This window comes from Mirounga leonina, unplaced genomic scaffold (assembly GCF_011800145.1).
Source record: "Mirounga leonina isolate KUSES-001 unplaced genomic scaffold, KU_Mleo_1.0 Mir_173, whole genome shotgun sequence".
Taxonomy (NCBI): domain Eukaryota; kingdom Metazoa; phylum Chordata; class Mammalia; order Carnivora; family Phocidae; genus Mirounga; species Mirounga leonina.
Window position 1 is genome coordinate 2,246,099 of NW_023270447.1, and position 21,350 is coordinate 2,267,448.

Here is a 21,350-nt window from a genome sequence, read left to right on the forward strand (position 1 = left end):
TCCCGAGAATGTTTGGAGTAAGAGTCTTCCAGGGAGTGGGAAGAGCCAATGCACAGGCCTTGCAACAGGGATATGCTTGCTGGGGTTGGGGATAGGCAAAGAGGCAGCTGGCCCAGCCGAGTGCACACGGGAGGTGGTTGGAAATGAGGTCAGAAAGGTATCCAGGGCACAGATGGTGCAGAGCCTTCCAGGCCACAGAAGAGCTGTAGGTTTAGTTCTAAGGCCAGTAAACAACCATTGGATTCTGAACAAAGGCATGACACAACCTCATTTACATTTTTTAAAAAATTCACTCTGGCTTCTCTGCAAGCACAGGTAGAAGCAGAGCGATTTGTTGGGAGCCCAGGTGAGAGATAGAAGTATCTGGTACCTGCCTCGCTCCTTGGAGGAGCCAAGACATCAGAGTCTGAATACATTTTGAAGGTAGAGACAATAGGATTCGCTGATGGCTTAGTAGAAGGCTGTCTCCAGGGCTTGGGCCTGAACAACTGAGTGAGCAATGGTAATGACATGGGGGAGGGTCAGGTTTGGGGGCAAGGGAGCAGAAAGGAGAATTCCGTTTGGGAAGTGAGTTGCCTATTGGCAATCTAGGTAATGACGTCAAGTGCACCTGGGTAGGGCTCTCTATCCTTTTCCTCCTCTTGTTATGTCCCTTTCATAAACCCCCCTGGGTCTCTTTCCCATTGGAGGGCCACACCTCCTCCATCCCACCTCCCAGAAGGAAAGTCCATCCAGAGCAGTTATTCCAAACAAAAAGAGCAAAGGGCATTACTGATCTTCCAGGGCCACGCCTCAACTAAATGGCAAAGTCAGAGTAAACCTTGAGATTCTGGGCTCCTCAGACCCTCCAAAAAATAATTCGAAGATGAGAAAACCCTTTTATGCAAGCTGGCAGGTCTCTCTTCATGTGGCTGAGCCCATCCTACTATGGGAGTGTGGACCGTGGACCCCAGCAGGGAGCAGGAGAGACCATACGTTCCAAGGCCAAGCCCGAGTCCTCTCTGTGTCTCCACCCCCGCAGCCACCTGGCAGAGTGCGTCGGGCTCCCATGCCATCTTTGCACCCATCTCCTGATGTCTGCAAGTCTGTCTCCCCTGCCAGTCAGTGAGCCATGTGAAGGAGGCGGCCACCACGTCTCCTTGAAGGCACAATGCCCGGCACTGCCCGCCGCCCTTTGTCCATTATGAGCTCAGGTATTTCCAGGTCACGAACCCTGTTCAAAACTCCTCTGGCCCCCCTTCCCCGAAACCCACATCTGGACACTTGGTCCCATCTCTAGACTGCAGTCCGCTCTTCCAAACAGATGAATGGGAAGGATAGGGCTACTTTGGAGAAAACTCTAATGAGATCTTTCCAGTTTTTTAACATGCATTATGTTTAGCTCCACAGATGCCACTAATAAATGATTTCTTCCTCCTGAAGTAGAAGTGTTGGCCCTAATGTGGCACAAACGTTGACCCGAACTAGGGCCCCGGTGGTGTCAGACCCTGCTATGTGCTACGCTTCTGTGTGGGAACCAAGGAGAGGGCCATAGGGCTCAGATGCCGTGGAAGTCGTGTCCGTGGGGGAGGCGAACATGTCAGGGAGGCCCCAGCCCAGACGTAGTTGTCTGGGTCACGGCTCTCAGGCCTTCCCCCTGCCCCCCCTGACCACGACTCCATGGGTCCTCCCCCTCCTCTCTCTTCCTTTCCCCATAATGTGGGTGTTCTTCTCTTCTCATTCCATCTACATTCTCATCCTGGAGGATCTCTTTCTCCCCTCCCCCACCCCCCACAGCTCCAAATACACCGTCCCCAGCCCCTGGCCTCTCCCCTGAGCATCAGGCCAGCATTGTCGCCTGCCTAGTTGCCAAGGACCGGCCAGCCATAGCAGCCCTGCAACGCCCATGTCTGCCAGACCGCCCCTTGCCATGGGCTTCATCCCCCAACACCCACATGAGCTCACACGTGCAGGGGCACACACACGTGCCACCGTTCTGAGACTCTCGCTTGGCCAAAGGCCTCGCTGCTCTCCTTCCCCCTCTCCATCTCACCGACCACCAAGTCCTGTTGACTCCCCCATAGTGGCTCCCCGTTGATTTTTTCTCTTTACTACCCTGACCACCGCTCAGTCCCTTCCTCCTGTCGCCCTTCCTCCCTGTCAACACCTCCTCCTCACTGGGTTCCTGCTTTTGCTCTCAGATCACCCCCACACTACATCTTCATGACAAATTTCATTACGAATTATATTACATTCCTAAGTTATCTTTCTAAAATCTAGCTGGATCCTGTCACTCTCCTACACAAAACCCTCAAAAGTTCACTCTCATCTATAGGACAAGATAAATCAAACTCCTCAGCATGGCATTCGAGGCCTTCCCCAATCTTCCCGAATGACCTTTCCTGTCTCCCCGTGTCCTTCCACGCTGCTCCCTCCAGTCCTATTGTATGACTCGGTATTCCTGGGACAGGCAACACTGCTTCCGTGTTCTGTCCCTCTTGTCCCCTTATCCTGGAATCTACTCATCTATTTAGGCATTTATTTAACAAAGATATACTGACGAGCCTCAGCATCCCAAGAACTGGGCATACAAGAAAGAGCAAAATCCTTAAAATCCCTCTTCATAGAATTTGTATTCTAGCAGCAGGGAATAAGACAATAAATGGATGTGTAAATAGCTAATTGACAGGTAGAGATAAATGCTATGGAGAGAAATATAGCATGATAAGGGGCAGGGCAGGGGTGCCTGTTTGAGACAGGCTGGTCCGGAGAGCGTTTCTGCAGGGAGTGAATGCAGGGGTGAGGTGTGCAGACATCCCCATGCAGAAAGCCCCAACCCTCGCCTCAACACCCGTTCAAGGCCTTTGGACATTCTTCATGAGGACACCTCTCCAATACCCTGTCTTTTATGAAGGCTTGCCTTGTCTTAGGCACTTTCATACTTTATTCTTCAACTGCAGCCAATTCATTCTGCCCTGAGTCAGAGTCACTTGCTGACAACTTGAAGGATCTACTTTCACTAATGTTTGTTGAGCACCTCCCATAAGTCAAGCCTACAAGTCGTGTCCCCCGTGGTCCTGGAGCTTGTGCCTGGTTTAGAGCTGGGGCTGGTGAGTCAGACAGACCACAGACAATCTCCAGTCTCTCGCACCTGTTTACTAGTTATGTGGCCGCCCGCCAGTAACTCAACCTCACCAAGCTTCGGTTTCTGTATTTGTAGAATGGGAATGAAAATAGTACCCACCTCTGTTCAGTATTATACTTAACATACTCCTAGGCAGAAGGGTTTTACCCCCAGGTTCTATTGTGTTTTTCTTAGGAACCATGCCACCTTCTTTACGATCTAACTCTGGGGTCCCACCTTTCTTAGAGGAAGAGCTCTGCTTCTTTCCTAAAAGCTCATGAACCACAAAGAAGGTGCAGCTGGAAGAGAAATGGTATGCAGTCCATTGTGAAGTGACTTCCAGCCCCCTCCACTGCTGCCCCAGAGACCCATCGTGCTAACCTCACTACAACCATGACCTTGACCATGACCAGATCAACGCAGGGGGAGGGCCAGCTGGCAGCTCCATTCTCATCCCCTCATCACCCGAGAAAGGGGGGCCTGGGGGAAGGGCTGCAGACATCCTTGTGTCTTCAGGTCCATGCCCAGGGGACCTGGGGACCTCTGGATTAGGGGAATGCTGGCTTAACCCGGCAGCTTCTAAGTGCCAGAGTTGAGAGAAGAAAGGAAGTCCTTCGGGGTGGGTGGGCCATTACAGGACAGCTCTGCCTAGAACTAGAGACCTGTGAGGAGTCCTGCGCCACATCCTCAAGGGAGGAAGAAACACAGAGCTTTCTATTTTTCTGGGAGCCTTAGTACTTTTCCTTTCTCCCGTCTAATTTCAGCTTTCCTGAGCATCTCTCTGCACCTCTCCCACGTGGCCACTGAGAGGCACTGTTGGATGATCCCAGAATTTCCAGAGACCAGAAGGCAAGCCAAGCCGGAGCTGGGAGTTTGTAGGGGCAGGGGAAAACACCATTTCCAACTCCCTGTCCCTCTGTCTAGCTATCCCTCGCCTCCCTAGGCCTTTGTCCACTTCCCTTCATTTTTCTGGGTGCATCTGGCTCTGCAACACCAGGAAAGTTGGCAAGATGGCTTCATCACCTCTATTCTCTGTTTTCCCTTGTCCCTAATTCAAAGCCGGGGCAGAGAGGCTGAGTCATCCAGAACCTCAGATCTGAGCTCCCTGGACAAGGCCCTGCTGCCTCTCGAGACCAGAGCTCATTCCATTCAACAAACACATATTTGCCACCTGATACTCTCCTCTCCAATCTTTCACTCCCCCGACTCTACCTCCTTAGTTTTAGGGGGAAGGCTACACCTGACTGTGTGGCAGTCAGGCCCCTGCCTTGTTCTTTATGATTTCCTTGGGTCCCTTGGTCTGTCAAATGTCCCATAAGGCCTGTCATTATCCTCCATCTACCCAATCTCTCTTGCTGCAGGGTCGGCCCATTTTCTCTCTGTAGGGCCTCAGAGCTGAAGAATCCCTGAGTTCCCCTTGTAATGACCCTTCTTGGATTCAGAGAACATCATTAAGATGCGCTGAGCATCAGGTTTGCACTGTTTTGAATTTTTTCAGGACTCATTTCAAAGTGATTTAGCATCTCCAAAATTCCTTCCTCCCTTTTTAAGCAGGCAGTGAGATGTGATGGGGGCTGCCAACTTGGGGGTCAGAGGGGCCTGGGCGTGAATCCTATCTAGAATGAGCCTTGTGACCTTGATCAGGTCACATGTCTCTCTGAGCCTCAATGTCCTCTCAGCAAAAATAGTTATCCTAGGAGCACTTATGATACTAGTTAATGAGATATGTCCATTTGTTTACATGGGGTTCCCATTCCTTAGCTGGGATGAGGTTGAAGAACTAGTCCTAGCTCAAGAAGGGGGTCATATATATCATGTTGTCCAGCTTTCCCATTTTACAGATGAGGAGGTTGAGGCTCAAAGAAGGGAATTGACTTACCCATGGTCACAAACCCAAGGTCACCCAGGTAATGGCAGAGCTGGGGCTGCAACTGCCAGGCCGGTGGATTCTCCCTATTAAGTTGCTTCTCGCTTGTCTGCTCTATTCCCCTGGTCCATGGACTAAGGCAGTACAGAGGTGAGAAGGAGGACATAGGGGTCAGAGTAACAGTCAGGCCCAGACGGACCAGCCACAGGACGTGGACACTAAGGAGTCAGTGTGTGCCAGGCTGCGTTCGTGCAGCAAAATCAGTGCTAGCCCCCACTCCAGCCCTCCCCACCCCCTGCCGCTCTGGGCTGATCGGGCCACACCTGGGTCAAAGGGCTCTTCTCCAGGGACCTCAGTGTGAGGCCCACTTGAAAGTTAGAGTCATTTTCAGAGAACGGCAAGGCCCCAAGAGCAATTACCCCAGCAGTGCCCCAAGAGAACGAGTTCTTCAGAAGCAGGGGCCTTCCAGAGATGCTCCATCTGGGGGCTAAAAGGCAGAGGGGATTGTTAAGCCATGGGGCTCAGCAGAGTCGGTGCATCTGCCAACGTTCACCAGTTCACAAACACTGCTGGGGCCACTGCTCTATGCCTGGCCTGGACCAGACAGATGCAGGCAGAAGACACATGCACCTGCCCTCAGGAGGCTTCCTGCCCAGTGGAAGATAGCATTGGGACAGAGACGGGCCTCCAGAACTCAGTATGATGGGTCTGTGCCCTGGGCAGCGTGCAGGCCTTGCATTGATGGGTGGAGACCAGGGAGGAGGTCCAGAAAGGCTTCATAGAGGATGTGACATGAGTTAAATACTAGAAAAGGAGTCACTGGGGGGCACCTGGGTGGCTTGGTCAGTTGGGGGGCTGACTCTTGATTTCAGCTCAGGTCATGATCTTAGGGTCTTGAGATTGAGCTCCACGCTCAGCAGGCAGTCTGCTTGAGAATTCTCTTGTACTCCCCCTCTGCCCCTCCTTTCTCCCCACCCCATCATGCTCTCTTTCTCTCAAATAAATAAATAAATCTTTAAAAATAAGTCTTTTAAAAAGTAGTCATTGGGGGGCGCCTGGGTGGCTCAGTTGGTTAAGCGACTGCCTTCGGCTCAGGTCATGATCCTGGAGTCCTGGGATTGAGTCCCACATCGGGCTCCCGGCTCAGCGGGGAACCTGCTTCTCCCTCTGACCCTATCCCCTCTCATGCTGTTTCTCTCTCTCTCTCTAATAAATAAAATCTTAAAAAAAAAAAAAAGTAGTCATTGGGGTGATGGGGGTTGGGGAACCAGGGTGTTCTGGGTGAGAGGCTGCTAGCCAAAGCAGGAAGACCTAGAACTATTTGGAAGTTCCTATTTCTTGAGCCCATCCTGCAGGTGAGGCACTAAGATAAAGTCTCTGTGCACATTGTCTCATTTGGTCCTCAGAACAAGCATTAGGCATTAGTCCTATTTTACAGATTGGAGCTCAGAGAGGAAAAATACCCCACCTTGAGGTCACGTGAGTGGCAAGCAGCAGAGCCAGGACTCAACCCCAGGTCTGTCTGACTTTAGGACTTGATTTAATATGTCTGTTTGAAGCCAGGTAGAGTCGTCAGGGCAGTTTAGTTTGATGCCAGTATAGACTTTTAAGACGGGGACAACGTGGGGGTGGGGGGAACACCAGATCATGAAGGGCTCTGCTTGCCTTTTAGAACATGTAGTCCGGGTCACAGCAATAGGGAGCCAAGGAGGAGTTAAGACGTAAGTGGCATGATAGGATTTACACTTTAGGAAGATCACTATGGCAACCATGGGGAGAAAGGACCAGGGGGAGCTAGTCTGAACGTAAGTGGCTCAGACCCCGCCTGCTGGGGGCTGAAACCAGGGTAGCAGGGGAGGGAGAGGGAATCAGAGAGAAGTGAACAGTTGCCAAGGCCAAGGGATGGACTGAGTGCAGGGGATGTCGGGGTGGGGGAAGCAAAAAGAGCTGATAGGGCTCCCGAGTTTCTGGTTTCGGCAACAGGGAAAAAGGTAGTCTTTCTCCCAACCAGGGGAATATTAGGGAGACGCAGTCCTGGAAAGTGAGGCTGATGAGTCTGCAGCTCTGGAGACAGGCCTGGGCTGAAGACAGAGCACCCAGGGAGCCAGCTCTGGGCAGGGCCGGGAGCCAGCTCAGCTGCCTGGAACACAAGCGCAAGGAGCTGGGAAACTTTGCTCAGGACCTTGACCTGACCCAGGCCAGCTGGCTCACGTGATTGAGCTGATTACCTCTGAGCCACCGGGGCTCCGTACAGATGGGAGCCATCCAAGGAGCCAGCTGTACAGTATGAATCGTCCCTCTTACAGACGGCAGGCTGGGACATTCAGAGGTGCACCCCCACCCCCACCCCGCCAATATCCAGGCCACTGCAGGCAGCCTGAGCAAGCCACCATGGCTTCAGAAAGAGTCCTGAGTCAGAAAAGCCGAGAGACACAGTGATTGAAGGGGACACCGCCAGCGTGCTTGGAACTGCCTTCCACAGGCAGCTGAAATTACAGGTGGTCCAGGGGATGTGGTTTGGAACACCAAAGGCATCCCTGTCACAGCCCACCATAAACCTCTCCACTTTCATTCCTAAAAGAGAAAACGTGGCAACAATGCCAAGGATGGTCTGCTGAAAGCAACACTTAGCGTGTGCTATGGGACAAGCCCTGTTTTGGATGCTTTACATCCCAGCCACCCAGTGAGAGTTTACGGTGAGCAACTGAGTCCCGGAGCTAAAACATGGCAGGCTTGGCGTTGGGCCCTAGACCCACCGGCACCAGGGGTTGTACTTCAAGCGCTGCCCCATTCTGCCTTTGGCTGTTACCGGCACAGGCGAAAGGGTGAGACGACCAGCATGGTGCCTGACCCAGAATAGTGACTCCAAAAGGGAAGGAAAAGTCCACCCCCTTCAATCATTCCTTAATGTCCTTTTTTTTTTTGGCCAAGACTTGCAGTACAGGAGCCAAGGCCCAGGCCTCCACAGAGGAGTTCCTTGGAGGCAGCAGGAGTTAATCCTGGGAGGCTTCCTGCAGGAGGCAGCCCTCAGGTAAGCTGGGGGCTGGGAGGATGCTCATTCCACTCCAGGGGAAGTCCTCAGACATCAGACATGATGCACACTGGCAGGGCACAATCATGACAGCAGCAACAAAAGGTCACACTCTTCCTCACCGACCAGGCTTCCCACTTTTCCAAGTGCATTCACATGAACTGTCCTCTTCGATGCTAACAGATGAGATTTTAAAACACACCAACAGTGAGTGTTAGTTTCCCTCCTTCTTCCCTCCCTTCCCTCCTTCCACTCTCTTTTTAAACCCTACCAAGCAAGGGGAGCCAGGGGACAAATGCTATCCTTCCCATCTTACAAATAGACCGAGGCACAGAAAGGTTGAGCGAGTGACTTTGGGTCACACAGCTCTGCATGCTAAGACGAAAGCCCCAGGGGGACGGATGCTCAGCCCCGGGCCCTGCAGATGTGACAAGCATCAGTAGAGCTGCTCCAGGCAAGGGCACAGGGTGGAGACTTCCAGGTCCCGAGTCTTGTGCCCCTGCCTTGACTCCCAAGACCTCCCATCAGGTTGAACAAACTCGACAGCACGCCCTACAGGTCTGGAAGGTCCGCTGGACTGAAGCCATGATCCTAAGACCAGGAAGCGAGCCCAGAGGGCTGGCACCCGGCTACCGGTCGAAGTGGGCAACAGAATGGAACGGTGATTTGTGGAGTCAGACCTCTTGAGTTCCATCCCAGCCTCACCACTTACCAGCTAAATTACCCTGGACAGCGACTTGTCCTCTGTGAGTATCTTCATCTATAAAATAGAGATCATGGCATCTTTCCCCCAAGTTGGTGCCAGGGATTCCATCAAACGACCTATGGACAGCTGTCAGCCCGGTGCTTGGACCCACATTCCATGCCTCCCTGACCTGCTCAGCCCACCATAAACCTCTCCACTTTCATTCCTCACCGGACCAGAGGGGGCGGTGCTGCCACAGCGGGCCCAGTGGGTTGGTGGGGGACCAAGCATCAGCGGAGGTGACAGGCATGCAAGGAAGGAGAGCCACTGCTCTGGGAGTGACACCTGATGGAGTCCTCTATGCTCATGAATTGTGGTGGCAGAAATGAAGAGACCCTCCCTCGTACCTGCAGTGCCTCGGTGTGTGTGTGTGTTGGGGGCTGGGAGTTGGGGGGGGGGGGCATGGACGCACCCTGTCATAAACTCTTCCTTTCAGTGACTGTAGTCACAGAGCTCAGGAAGCGACAACTTCAGATCACTGGCAGCTCACTCCACGGAAGGCAAGGCACGGCCCCCAAGCAGGAAACCTGACTGAAGGGCAAAGGAGTGGCCATTAGGGGTTTGATCTGCCCCCAGGGAGGGATCAAGAGGGCACTCCAGCTGTTCTTTTGTGGCCAAAAATAAGAACTGGTGACCTCTTTAGGGCTGGAGGGAGCTAACCGTGATGAAACAGCTAGCTAGGTGAAGCTAGCTGGCTGCCCACTATAACTCATTTAATCCCGATCGCCCTGTGAGGAGTTCCGCAGTCCCACGCACCGAATTAGAAACCGAGGCTCAGAGGGTTTAAATAACTTGGCCAAGTTTACACAGCTAGCAAGTGTCAGAGGTGGGAATTGGGTCCATGTTCTTTTTCTCACACAGCACGTCCAAACCAAGACAGACTTCTCAGGGCAGGACCCACACCCTGAGCCCTAGCACAACGGTGTTACGTTTCTTTTTCTTTCTTTCCTTCTTTTCTTAATTTCTCTCCAGTCATTGTTGACACTTAGATCAGGCTTTAAAGGGGGGGGGGGGGGGGGGGAGGATGACATTCCCTTGAGGCCAATCAGTTGGGACAGGAGTCAGGGGTCAGAGGAAGATCCCAAAGACGGAAATAAAATTGGAGGGCTGCTCGTTGAACCCGAGCAGCGTGGTGTGGGGGCCAAGGGTGTCTGTCCTAGAGTCACAGACACCTGATTCATGTCTCAGAGCATCGCTTAGTGACCTCAGGCTGATTGCTTCCCCTGTGTCTGCCTCAGTTTCCTTTCCCCTGAAACGGTACCTACGTAGAAACTGGCTCACAGAGTTGTGAGGATCCAGCCTCCCACTGCACTGGGGGTGCTTAGCACATGGTAGGCCCATGTTACCAATTAGCACAATTATTCATTCTCCCCCAAGGCTTTTCTCAGTCCACGGCTTTCATTTCAACAAAGGAGGGCAAGGAAAACGTAGAGGTGTTATCAAATGGACGTCCGTTGTGCTTCCATTGACATGAGGACCCGATGTAGCCAGAAGGAGAAACAGAGCCTTGCAGCGCTGGGCAGGGGAGGCTTCCAGAAGGAGTGTGGAGCAGGGACTGGGGGACAGTTTGCTGAAGGCGTAGGAATGGCTGAAACCTCAGGGCAAGTGAAGAGTGGGGTACACTGGGAGTCAGAGAGAATGGGCCAGCCAAACCTGCTGATCGGGCTCTTAAGAGAAGCAGCCACAAGCTAAGCTCAAGGCTGGGAGTCACGGAGACTTTCACAGGGAAGCCAGTGGAGAAACCATCATTTGTGGGGTGTCTGCCAGGGGCTAAACTCTTCCCATGAGCAACTTAACCCTCGCAACAGCCATGAGGTATCCTCAGTTTGCTGATGAGGACACTGAGGTCCAGAAACCTGATTTCATTCACCTAGTACCTGGCAGGGATTTCAGTCCCAACCTGGCTGGCTTCAGAACACCCAGGCCACGCTCAGGCTGGGACACTGAGAGGCTAGCTTCTAGAAGCTCCAGACCAAACCAGTCCTGCTTTATAATCATCTATCATCCTCCGAGCTCACTAAGGTCATTGCCCTCCTGGACTGCTCTGGCTAGGCCCCCAGTCTGAAACCATACCTAGCAGACTACCCTGACGAAATGCTGGAATTCCGCAGAGCCAGACCTTGTAGGTTCTCAGAACTCCCATCACAAGCTACAGGCCTAGAGGGGAAGGCTCTCAGCAAGGAGGGCCCAGCAGGAGCCTCCCTGGGACTGGAGCCCCTCTGCACCTAGGCTCTGTGTCTGGGGCACTCTGGGCTCAAAGAATCACTGTTTGGAACTGAGACCAGAACTCCCAGGGGCATGGGGCTGTCACGTGGCTCCCAAGAGCACCCTGGACCCTCTTACATCCACCACCTGAGCAGAGGGCAGGCTGGGCTTCCCATACACTTACTTCCAAAAGCAAAGGGCATCCTCTTCTGCCCGACCCCCGTGCCTGGGTGCAAGGGCACCAAGAGCCGCACTCTCAATTTCCCAGCCCGGTGGGCCAGTGGGCTCCGTTAAGGTCTGTGAGGAGACCGGTTTTGTGAGGAGCGGGCCTGGGGCTACTGCAGGGCCGGAGCCCTCCCCGCCCGGCGCTGGGGGGAGGGAGCCAAGAGGGCTGGCTCTGCAGTTCTGCCCGTTCCTGGGGCTCCTTGGCAGGAAACCTAGCAGCGAGCACTGCGGGCAGTACCTGCTGCATTCCCTTGCGAAGCCAGGGCTTTGGCTGGGTAAGAGAGAGCTGGGGAGGCAGAGCTGGAGGAGAGGGCGAGCCGGCGCGGGAGGGGGTCTGCAGATTCTGTCTGGCAGCATCGTAATAATAGCAACCCATCTCCCGCGGGGTTGGATCCCTCCTCGGGCCTGGGATAGCTGCTATCGATTGTTTCCTCCTCGCCTACTTCATTATGTTGGCAGGAGCCTCTCACGACCGCCCCTCAACTTCTGTCCCCGGTTCCCCGGCCCCAGCGGCACCCAGCTGAGCTCTCCACGAGGTTCTGGTTAGTAAGCTGGGCTCTGCCACAGCATGGGTGTTCTCCTCGTAGGGTGGGGGCCGAGCCCCGGGGGGCCAACCCAGCGGCCACCTGCTCGGCTCTGGTCCCCGCCGGCCCCTTTAATTCGAGTTCGCAGCCGGGCCAGGTGCGGCGCTGCGTGGCGCGGTGCGGCGCGGTGCGGCTGCGGGCGGCGGCCGGGCGCTCCGTACGCGCCGCCCGCGGGACTGCAGAGCCGGCTCCCGGCTGGCCGCCCGCACCCCTCCCGCCGCCGCCCGCCGCCGCCGTTCCACCGGCGCTCGCGGTCACCCAGGAACATGGAGGCCCCGGGTGCCCAGCGGGAAGGGTAAATCGGTGTCTGGGCGTAGGGGCTGCTCGTGCCGCTTCCCCTGCCCGGGCTGCGGCGCGCGGAGGGGCTGCGGGGCACCGGGCGGCGCAGCCTGCAGCGCGGCGGGCTCGGGCTGAGTCCCGGCCAGGCGAGGGGGGCTGGCGCCCTGCGGAAGGAGAGGGCGCGGAATGGGCTCGGGACCCTTGGGCTGCGCACGGCGCGGGCGGAGGGCGCCGCGAGGCGCTGGCGGGTGATGGGAAGTGCAGCTGACGGGCAGAACCGGGTCTGGTGAAGAGCGCCGGTCGGTAGGACCCGAATCACTTGGGACGCCGGCCTGCATTCCCCTCTCCGGCTCCGAACCAAAACGGCTTTGCGGCGGAGCGGTGCTTTTCCGCTTCCCCGGGGCCGTGCGCTGCGGCGGAGCCCCCGCGCTGAGGAGGAAGCGGAGCTCTGGGGGCAGCACCCTCCTCCCTACCCCCAGAGTTCGGGCTCCCGGGTTTTCGGGTGGAGATGGACCCCAGGGGCGAGAGAGCCGGGCTGCGCTCGGGCCCGCAGCGGCCGGGCAGGAAGGGGTTAAGGCGGCGCTCGCCGCGGCGGCCAGCTGCTGGTGGGTCCGGTCCGCCGGCGCGGAACCGAGCGCGGAGCGCGCCTGGCGGAATCCCGGCCGGAGTCGGGGCGATGGGGAGAGGGCCGGGACCCCTCCCTGCCCCGGGGCCGGCGGGATTGGGCCGGCAGGGGGCCAGCCCGGAAGCCGGCTTCCTCCAGGCTCCCCCTCTCGCTGCTGCCAAGCCGCCTGGCAGCCAGGCTGGCCGGGCGTTCATTCTGCGCTCCCTGCCGAGGAGATGTGAGGGCTTTTCTCTTGGGGGAGAAATCGGTGGTCGAGCGCCTGCCCAAATCACATGCCACCCTGCTCAGAGGGAAGCCTCCACCCCAGGGATCCCCGAGGGAGAGTAAGTCTTGGGAGCAAGCCAGCCAGCTTTTGGAGAGTCGACCTTTCTGTGTGAGGAGTCTCCCTAGATGGGCTCTGAAGGCGTGTGCGTCGGGGAGGTGGGGGGTGGGGGGAAGGGGTTCTTCCTCCTCCGGGACCTTGCCGGGGTCAGAGCTTAGAGTCGGGCTGCAGTGGAGGAAGCCCTCCCCTTGGGAGTTGCAGCGTCCTGACCTGGGGGCTGGAGGGCTTTGCCTAGAGTCCCTCCTGATGGCTGCTGAGGACCGAGGGAGATGTGGCTCAGCCCTGGCAGGCCCCCGAGGAGGCGGGCCCAGCCCAGCCTGAAGGCTCCTTCCCTGGAAGAAAAAGCTTCCAGCTGATGGAAGCCTGCCCAGAGGAGGCAGGGAGGCTGAGGGGTAGTTCTCAGGTGTGACACCAGCATGGAAGGTGGGCATGGAAGGAAAGCCGCCAGAGCCCTCCTAAATCTTGGCACCTGCCACCCAAAAGCCCTGGTTCCACCTTGCTGCTGTTTTTTCCAGGCAAGGTCACACCTCCTGAGGACAGCCAGGAGGACTTCGCATCTTGCCACTTTCCTTCCAAAGGCTCCAGACCCAAGTTCTGCGTCCTCGAGCCCCGCGTTCCCCTGGCCAGACCCTCCACTGGCCCTCCAGGCCAGCGCAGTTCTGGAGCTCACCTCCAGGACCTGGAGCCTGCCCTCCTGCCCAGAATGACTCACCATTATTTCTCGCTCAAGTGAGAAGACGTGATTTGTGTATCGGGCTGCCTATTTGTGTATCTAGGATTCCCACGGTATCTGATCAGCTCTTCAAGGAAGAGAGCTCCAGGTTCCTGCCTTGCCAGGTAAATCAATCTATTTTTAATAACAGCCATATGTCGAGTCACTGGAGTGGGGGCAGTGAGGGAGACCCAAGCCCAAGATCCACCACTGTGAATACCTCCCTGGGGGCAGGTATTTGCAAGACATTAGTTGAGAGGGCTCCCTTTCAGCCTCTAGTATGGAAGGGGCTGTGCTCCTTGAAACCCTGTGGTGCAGAGGGGGCCTGTACCAATCACCTTCCCCCAGCGCAGGGCAATCTGGACCGCTCTTGAGAGACTGCCACCTGCTTGCCTCTGATCCCCAGCCAGGTTACAAGGTGAAGGTAAGTTTCGCTTTTTGGTGGTGGTGGTGGTGGTGGTGGTGGTGATGTTTCTGAGCTCTTGGCTCAAAGATAGGAGACAAGGAGCAGCAACCCAGGTCGGGCTGCCAGTGCTGAGTGGTCTCACGGCCTTAACTGCCTCTGTCTTTCAGCCAAGGGAGGCTGTGTCTCTGGTCCTCAGCGAGCCCTCGGGGCTCTCCTGCAGGACCCCAGGCCAATGCTTCCGTGTTTCCTGGGGCCGGAAGCAGCACCCTGAGCTCCCTGCCACCAGGCAGCTGGAAGGCATAGTGTGAGGCCCTTCTCTCAGCCCCAATTATGACAGTGGCCACCGGAGAGCCAGCGGATGAGGCTGCCGCCCTCCCCGGGCCCCCGCAGGACACGTACGACCCTGAGGCTGACCACGAGTGCTGTGAGAGAGTGGTAATCAACATCTCAGGGCTGCGCTTTGAGACCCAACTCAAGACCTTAGCTCAGTTTCCAGAGACCCTCTTAGGGGATCCAAAGAAGCGGATGAGGTACTTTGACCCCCTCCGAAACGAGTACTTTTTCGACCGGAACCGGCCCAGCTTTGATGCCATTTTGTACTACTACCAGTCTGGGGGCCGCTTGAGGCGGCCCGTGAACGTGCCCTTGGACATCTTCTCCGAAGAAATTCGGTTTTATGAGCTGGGAGAAGAAGCGATGGAGATGTTTCGGGAAGACGAAGGCTACATCAAAGAGGAAGAGCGTCCTCTGCCTGAAAATGAGTTTCAGAGGCAGGTGTGGCTTCTCTTTGAATACCCAGAGAGCTCAGGGCCTGCCAGGATTATTGCTATCGTATCTGTCATGGTGATCCTGATCTCGATCGTCAGCTTCTGCCTGGAGACCCTGCCCATCTTCCGGGATGAGAACGAGGACATGCACGGCAGCGGGATGACCTTCCACACCTACTCCAACAGCACGATAGGGTACCAGCAGTCGACTTCCTTCACTGACCCTTTCTTCATTGTAGAGACCCTCTGCATCATCTGGTTCTCGTTCGAATTCTTGGTGAGGTTCTTTGCCTGTCCCAGCAAAGCCGGCTTCTTCACCAACATCATGAACATCATTGACATCGTGGCCATCATCCCCTACTTCATCACCCTGGGGACGGAGCTGGCTGAGAAGCCAGAGGATGCCCAGCAGGGCCAGCAGGCCATGTCGCTGGCCATCCTCCGTGTCATCCGGTTGGTAAGAGTCTTTAGGATTTTCAAGTTGTCTAGACACTCCAAAGGTCTCCAGATTCTAGGTCAGACCCTCAAAGCCAGCATGAGAGAATTGGGCCTCCTGATATTCTTCCTCTTCATCGGGGTCATCCTTTTCTCTAGTGCTGTCTATTTCGCAGAGGCCGATGAGCGAGAGTCCCAGTTCCCCAGCATCCCGGATGCCTTCTGGTGGGCAGTCGTCTCCATGACAACTGTAGGCTATGGAGACATGGTTCCAACTACCATTGGGGGAAAGATCGTGGGTTCCCTATGTGCAATCGCAGGTGTGTTAACCATTGCCTTACCGGTCCCTGTCATAGTGTCCAACTTCAACTACTTCTACCACCGGGAGACAGAGGGAGAGGAGCAGGCCCAGTACCTGCAAGTGACGAGCTGTCCAAAGATCCCATCCTCCCCTGACCTGAAGAAAAGTAGAAGTGCCTCTACCATTAGTAAGTCTGATTACATGGAGATCCAGGAGGGGGTAAACAACAGCAACGAGGACTTTAGAGAGGAAAACTTGAAAACGGCCAACTGCACTTTGGCTAATACAAACTATGTGAATATTACCAAAATGTTAACTGACGTCTGATTGAAACCTATTAACCTACCCGCAGCTCCATGGAATACTGCAGATACTGCATAAATAGCCTGCATTGTAGTCAGTGTGTTCTACAGTGTGGTGTGTATCTGGTTCTGCATGGAACGCAAATAGTGCAAGTGACTTGTGATCTTTTGATTTTTGATTTAGAACACAGAATATCTATCCCTGGCTTTCATGCAGATCTTCATCACTGGCCTAGGGGGTTCTAAACAGGGGAGTCATCTATGGAGCCAGAATTTCAGAAAGACACACTGGGGCCACCTCCTATCAAATACATAGCCCGCCCCATCTGTACCACCTTCCCTCTCGAATTAAACACGCACAACACCCGGGGAGACGCACCCCACCGCTCCCAAGCCTCCGGGCCCCCAAGCCCCTGGTCCCATATGAGCCCACCTCCCCCTTCACAGAGGAAAACCGTCGTGGCTTAGCTTGAAAGCACCGGGAGTTATTCAAAAGGTCATTTCCCATTTTTGCATTGAAAAGAACACACAGTCCTGCGTATTGGAATTACTTTCTGTGTCACGGGCTGGGGTTTGTGTGAATTGCAGTTGCCTAGTGGGTGCTCCGGAGGCTTGTGTTTCATAACGGAAAAGGCTGCTTTTGGTTTTTCTCCGCAGTGTGGATGTGGGGGAACCCCAGGGGGAGGGACAGTCAGGATGACCGAAGGCGAGTTGCCCAGTAGCACGTCCGCCCTTAGGCCGATGGGGAGAAGCTAATGAACCAAGGGACCTCTCAGCTTCGGACCTCGCCATTTTCACAGGCTTCGGGGTCACAAAACACGCCCGACTTCTGCGTTCGTTACGCTGGAGTTTGCAGACACCTGCTTTCCCAGTGCGGTGCTGGTGGCCCTGACACCACAGCGCAGTTTCCAGTGATGCGATAGACCTGCATGGGTGTGTGTTGCATGAATCTCAGTAGTTAAAACACAGGAGATAACCTATTTTCCTAGTAGCCTACACAGTATTCATATTTAGAGTATCAATAGCCCCGGAGTGGCACGGAGCTAGGGGTTTGTTTGGTTTGTTTTGGTTTTTTTTCCCCATCAAAGGACAAAAGCCCTCAGGAGAAAGGAAAAAAAAAAAAAAAAAAGAAGAGACTATTTGGAACGGGGAACCACAACTTCCGGCTCTCCAGCCCACCCCATCCCCGTTCCTCCACGTCAGGGCACAGACCTCTTGCAAAGCCCGGAAAGGGAGCAGGGAAAGCAGCGCCCCGAACACCTCACATAACTGCACCTTACGATTGAACTTAGTCATGGGCATAACTCTATAGCTGACCAGGGCACCTGGTCCCGAGGACAGGCAGATTTGTGGATCCAGTGTATATAAATATATATTGAGTATCTCTTTTACAAGTTCCTCTACTTACCTAGCTATAGAAGTAATTGCATTTGAACCTTGTATAAGCTTATGCAATATTTCCGACACAGGGCAATTTATGCATGTGTTTGACTACGTGCACTAGCGTATGTATGTATATATTATGTATTATATACATACATACATATGTGTGTGTATATGTATATATGCACACATGCACACACACTTATATATATACATACATATATATATATAAATATATATATATATATATGTTCATTCTCTGGAGTTCAGGTTCAGGAGCAAATCCCCTGCTTGGTGGGTTGGTTGTCTGAGCAGCCTAATGGGTTGGTTTGTCTCACTGATAACCCCACTGGGCCTGGGTTTGCTGCCGTTGCCCCAGACACTCCAGTCTTCATGGATTCTTAGATGTTAGAATTGTCTCTCTGCCCTCCATGTGCTGCAGCTTCAGTTCCCCGTGGCTGAAGCTTGTCTCACCGAGTACACAAGGGCCTGTGGCCCTCACGGCTCCTGCTGCCCTGGGCCACACCCGCCCCAGGCCTCTTCTCTACAGCCCATCATGTTCATCATCTCCCTTCTCATCTTTGCCCACCCTCTTTGGCTTTTCTTGTCATTTGGCTCTGCATCAGTCACTTTAATGACCCTTTCCGTAAAGAGCCAGAATGGATCTCCTGCTTGAAACCAGGGACCCAGTGCCACAGGTCTAGACTTGGGAGCTTCCTCGGTGTGGAAACTCCAGAAGTCCCGGGCCAAGGGATGGAGATGCTAGATGATCCATGGCATCGTTTCGATGGCCTGGCTCAAACTCTCTCCCCATTGCACTGGCAACCAGAGCTGCTTAAATAATCATTCCCTGTCCTGGGACAGATTGAGAGGGAATGAGCACTTCGCCTAAGGGCGGAGTTCAGGCTGGCCCTGGAATGGGTTGAGGTGGGGAATCTTCCGCCTCCCAGACTGGGCTTCCTCACCTTTCGACATAATAGCTTGTATTTCCCAAACACAGTGTGGTCAGGTCGCCCAACCTCGGCTCCAGCCCTAGCCTCACTGTTGGCTATTTAGCACCTACAGTTACCTTAGGGGGTGGGGCACCAGCTCAGGGTGCTAGGCCCAGGGTGCTCACTAGTTCCTGGTCACCCACATCCCCAGGGATCTGCAGGACGCCCCATGCCCAGCGTGAAGCCTCTATGCTTCTCTTCCTCTCCTTCATGGGAGGTGGTGCTGAATTTCCAAGACATGGGGTGGGAAGGGCGCAGACCTTGGGAAACAGATGGTAAAACAACCCATACCCAAGGCCTCGGTCAGAGGGGAGATCTCCTATCCCGTTGGCCTTGACCGGGGACTATAAAATATCCACAGGTGCAGGCACAATGCTACACGCCCACCGCAAAATAGATACACTGTCGACCCACACAAATACAAAACGCACAGAGGCCAATTAGTGAAAAGGGCATACACAGATGATACGTAACTACACCTGTATCCAAAATAGGCATATTCAGCACAGACCTAGAACATACTTACCAATACAGAACATAACACAGAAGATCTACGCATACCACATACAGGGACACAACCACAACTCAGATGCAAAATGCGTAAAAACCACATGAACACAATGGGTATGTATACACAGTACACCAAGGATACTTTATATTGTTTCTGCCCACCAGATACACACAAACTCAGTTTATACACACAATGCATTTACTCATATGAGGCACACAACGTACAGCACACACACCCAAGCACATACACACATAATTCACATGGAGGGTACACCTATACTCAGCTCTCTCTCTCTGCCCCCAAAGCTATAAATCAGTAGGCATAAACAAAAGATGAGATTTCATCACCTTTCCCTAGCCTGCATCTGTACTCCCCCAATAGCCTTCAAGAAGCCTCTTCCTCTACCCTCTTCTCTTTCTCCCACTTCCAGATTTCAGAGAAGTAACCCCCAAGGTTTAAAGCAAAAAGATGAGCCACCACCATTGTTAAGCAGATCTTGGATTAAGACTGGGAATCTCATAGGGCTTCTACTTATTCACCTTCCTCCCACGAGAAATGTGAGTGTGGAAGGACCTGGGACAGCCTGTAGCCTATTAACACACACCTCCTTGCCATGCCCTAGCCTTTGGAGCAAGTCCACATAGACAACCCCCTTGCCCAGGCTCCCCTGCTCCCAACCCCGGGATCTCTAGATTCAGCTCCGTTCTCTTCAAAGCAGTGATGGCTCAAGAAACTGCAGGGTCCTGAGCCCAAAACCAGAGTGAAGATGTCCCCAACATTCTGTCAGTCCTCAGACTTCACTGCCCTTCCATCCTCAATGGCTTTGTCAGGGGCGGGTCAGAAAAAGTCAAGACCACACGTAGACTTGTCTCTTAAAATGAGCCCCCTTTCCTTGCTTGTGGCATCTCACTTGCTCTTGGGCATAAGCCCAGTGGGGTCAACTCCTGAGTCCCCTTTATGGGGATCCAATCCCAGGCATGCTCCACTCCTTTGCCGGGTCTCCACCTGGATGCCCTGCCTCCCATCCAATTTGCTGTGCCTTGAGGAAACGCTCACTAATTCAGCTTAAGAAAAACACGATTGAGGACGGGAACCTAATGCCACACAAGCAAGCAACAATTTTTTAGAAGGCCTGATTTTTATCCTGTATTCTAAGGCCAGATTTAAATGCCTCATAAGATTCCTCTTTGAATGGCGCACAGAGCTGCTTCTTCCCACTGGTAGCTGGGTGCTTGTTGGCCAAGGCGTCACCTCAGAAGGAAATTGAGAATTGAAGTCAGGCATTGGCTCAGGCATGTCTGTCTTTACTCCTGTGGCCCTCCCGGGTATGTCCCTCCTAATGATGGCCACAGCTCCCAGTCTCCACAGAGGAAGCACCAGCACCAGAGAAGGACGTGTGGGGTCCAGTGTGCACGTTCAGGGCAAGACGCCGGGCCTTTCGCGCACTCCCAAGTCCAGGGAGCAATTTTCCCTTCAGGTTCAGCAGGTGTTGCCATGAGCTCAAACTTTCATTTATGTTAGAGTTTTCAGGAGGCTAAAGAGAAAGAAGTCCAGGAAAGGTGGGGAGATGATCAGGAAGAGAGGGTCCAATTGCAGCATAAACTTTACAGGAGCTGAAACTTAGCTGAGGACATAATTAAGGCTCTGTGCTTCCTGAAGCTTCCATGGTGTCAGACACACTGTCTGCCTTCCTCTCTGCTTCCCTCTGTCCCTCTCAGCTGGGCTTCTGAGAATGGAATAGGCATGTCACCAGGAGGTTAGCCTTTTGGAAGGAGCCCGCAGGGAGTGTGCCTCCAGACTCCATTGGCTGGATGTGGAAAGGACTCCATGAGAGCTTTGTTGGCCTGAGTGCTCATGTGGCTGTCTCAGGTGGGGAGGCTTGCAGGACTGGCTTGTCACATCTGCTGTCCCTGGATCTCTCACTCCTTCATAGTTAGGACCTTGGCCAACTTACTTCCTCAGAGTCTGTCTAAAATACCAATGCTAACCCATGTTGAGAGAGGGAGTGCCCTCTGAAGAGTCTCAGGCTGGGGGTTTAGTGCGGCCCATAGTAGGGGAGGAAAGAAGAGGTGGAGGCTGACTTTTCCCCAAAGGAGATGGTAGGACAGTTTGCAAATTGCATGTGAGGGTGGCACCATAGTCCCACGGCAGGCAGGAGGAGCACGGGGCTTTGAATGGTTTACCCAGGAGTGAGGATGGTGAGCTCTGCTCCAGCTCTGGCTCTCCTGGGGGCCATTATCATAGCAACCTCCATGTGGGTGATGGCTGCCTGGTCTGAGAGGCTGGTCCACATAGGCTGTAATGCCTGGGCTGCTCCTTGGCTACACAGCGGAGGTCCCCCAGCCTCGGCAAAGTGTCCATTGCCAGGTTTGAACGCATGACCTTAACCTCTAACATCGTTAGCCACCTGAGCCAGCTAGCAGGGTGCTGGATGCTGGGAGGTGTCCACATGGCTAGCAGGACCATCATCTGTATCTTCAGAGTCCGCCCTTGTTGAGACCAGCCCCGTTTCCTCATCAAAGCAGCAAGCAGGGTTGGGGGAGGGGAAGGATCCT

The 21,350-nt window shown here is 54.2% G+C and overlaps 1 protein-coding gene across 2 annotated transcripts; it reads left to right on the plus strand.

The window, feature by feature from the left end:
* Window positions 1-14,282: 14,282 nt before the first annotated feature.
* Window positions 14,283-17,221, plus strand: KCNA2 (potassium voltage-gated channel subfamily A member 2). Of its 2 annotated transcripts, XM_035020121.1 has the most exons (2): window positions 14,283-15,334; window positions 17,120-17,221. In XM_035020121.1, the coding sequence occupies exons 1-2, from the start codon at window positions 14,435-14,437 to the stop codon at window positions 17,219-17,221; spliced, it is 1,002 nt and encodes a 333-aa protein (XP_034876012.1). In that variant the 5' UTR covers window positions 14,283-14,434. The 2 variants fall into 2 exon arrangements, with proteins under 2 accessions (XP_034876012.1, XP_034876011.1); XM_035020120.1 differs by lacking the exon at window positions 17,120-17,221 and having other exon boundaries at window positions 14,283-16,161.
* Window positions 17,222-21,350: the final 4,129 nt, after the last annotated feature.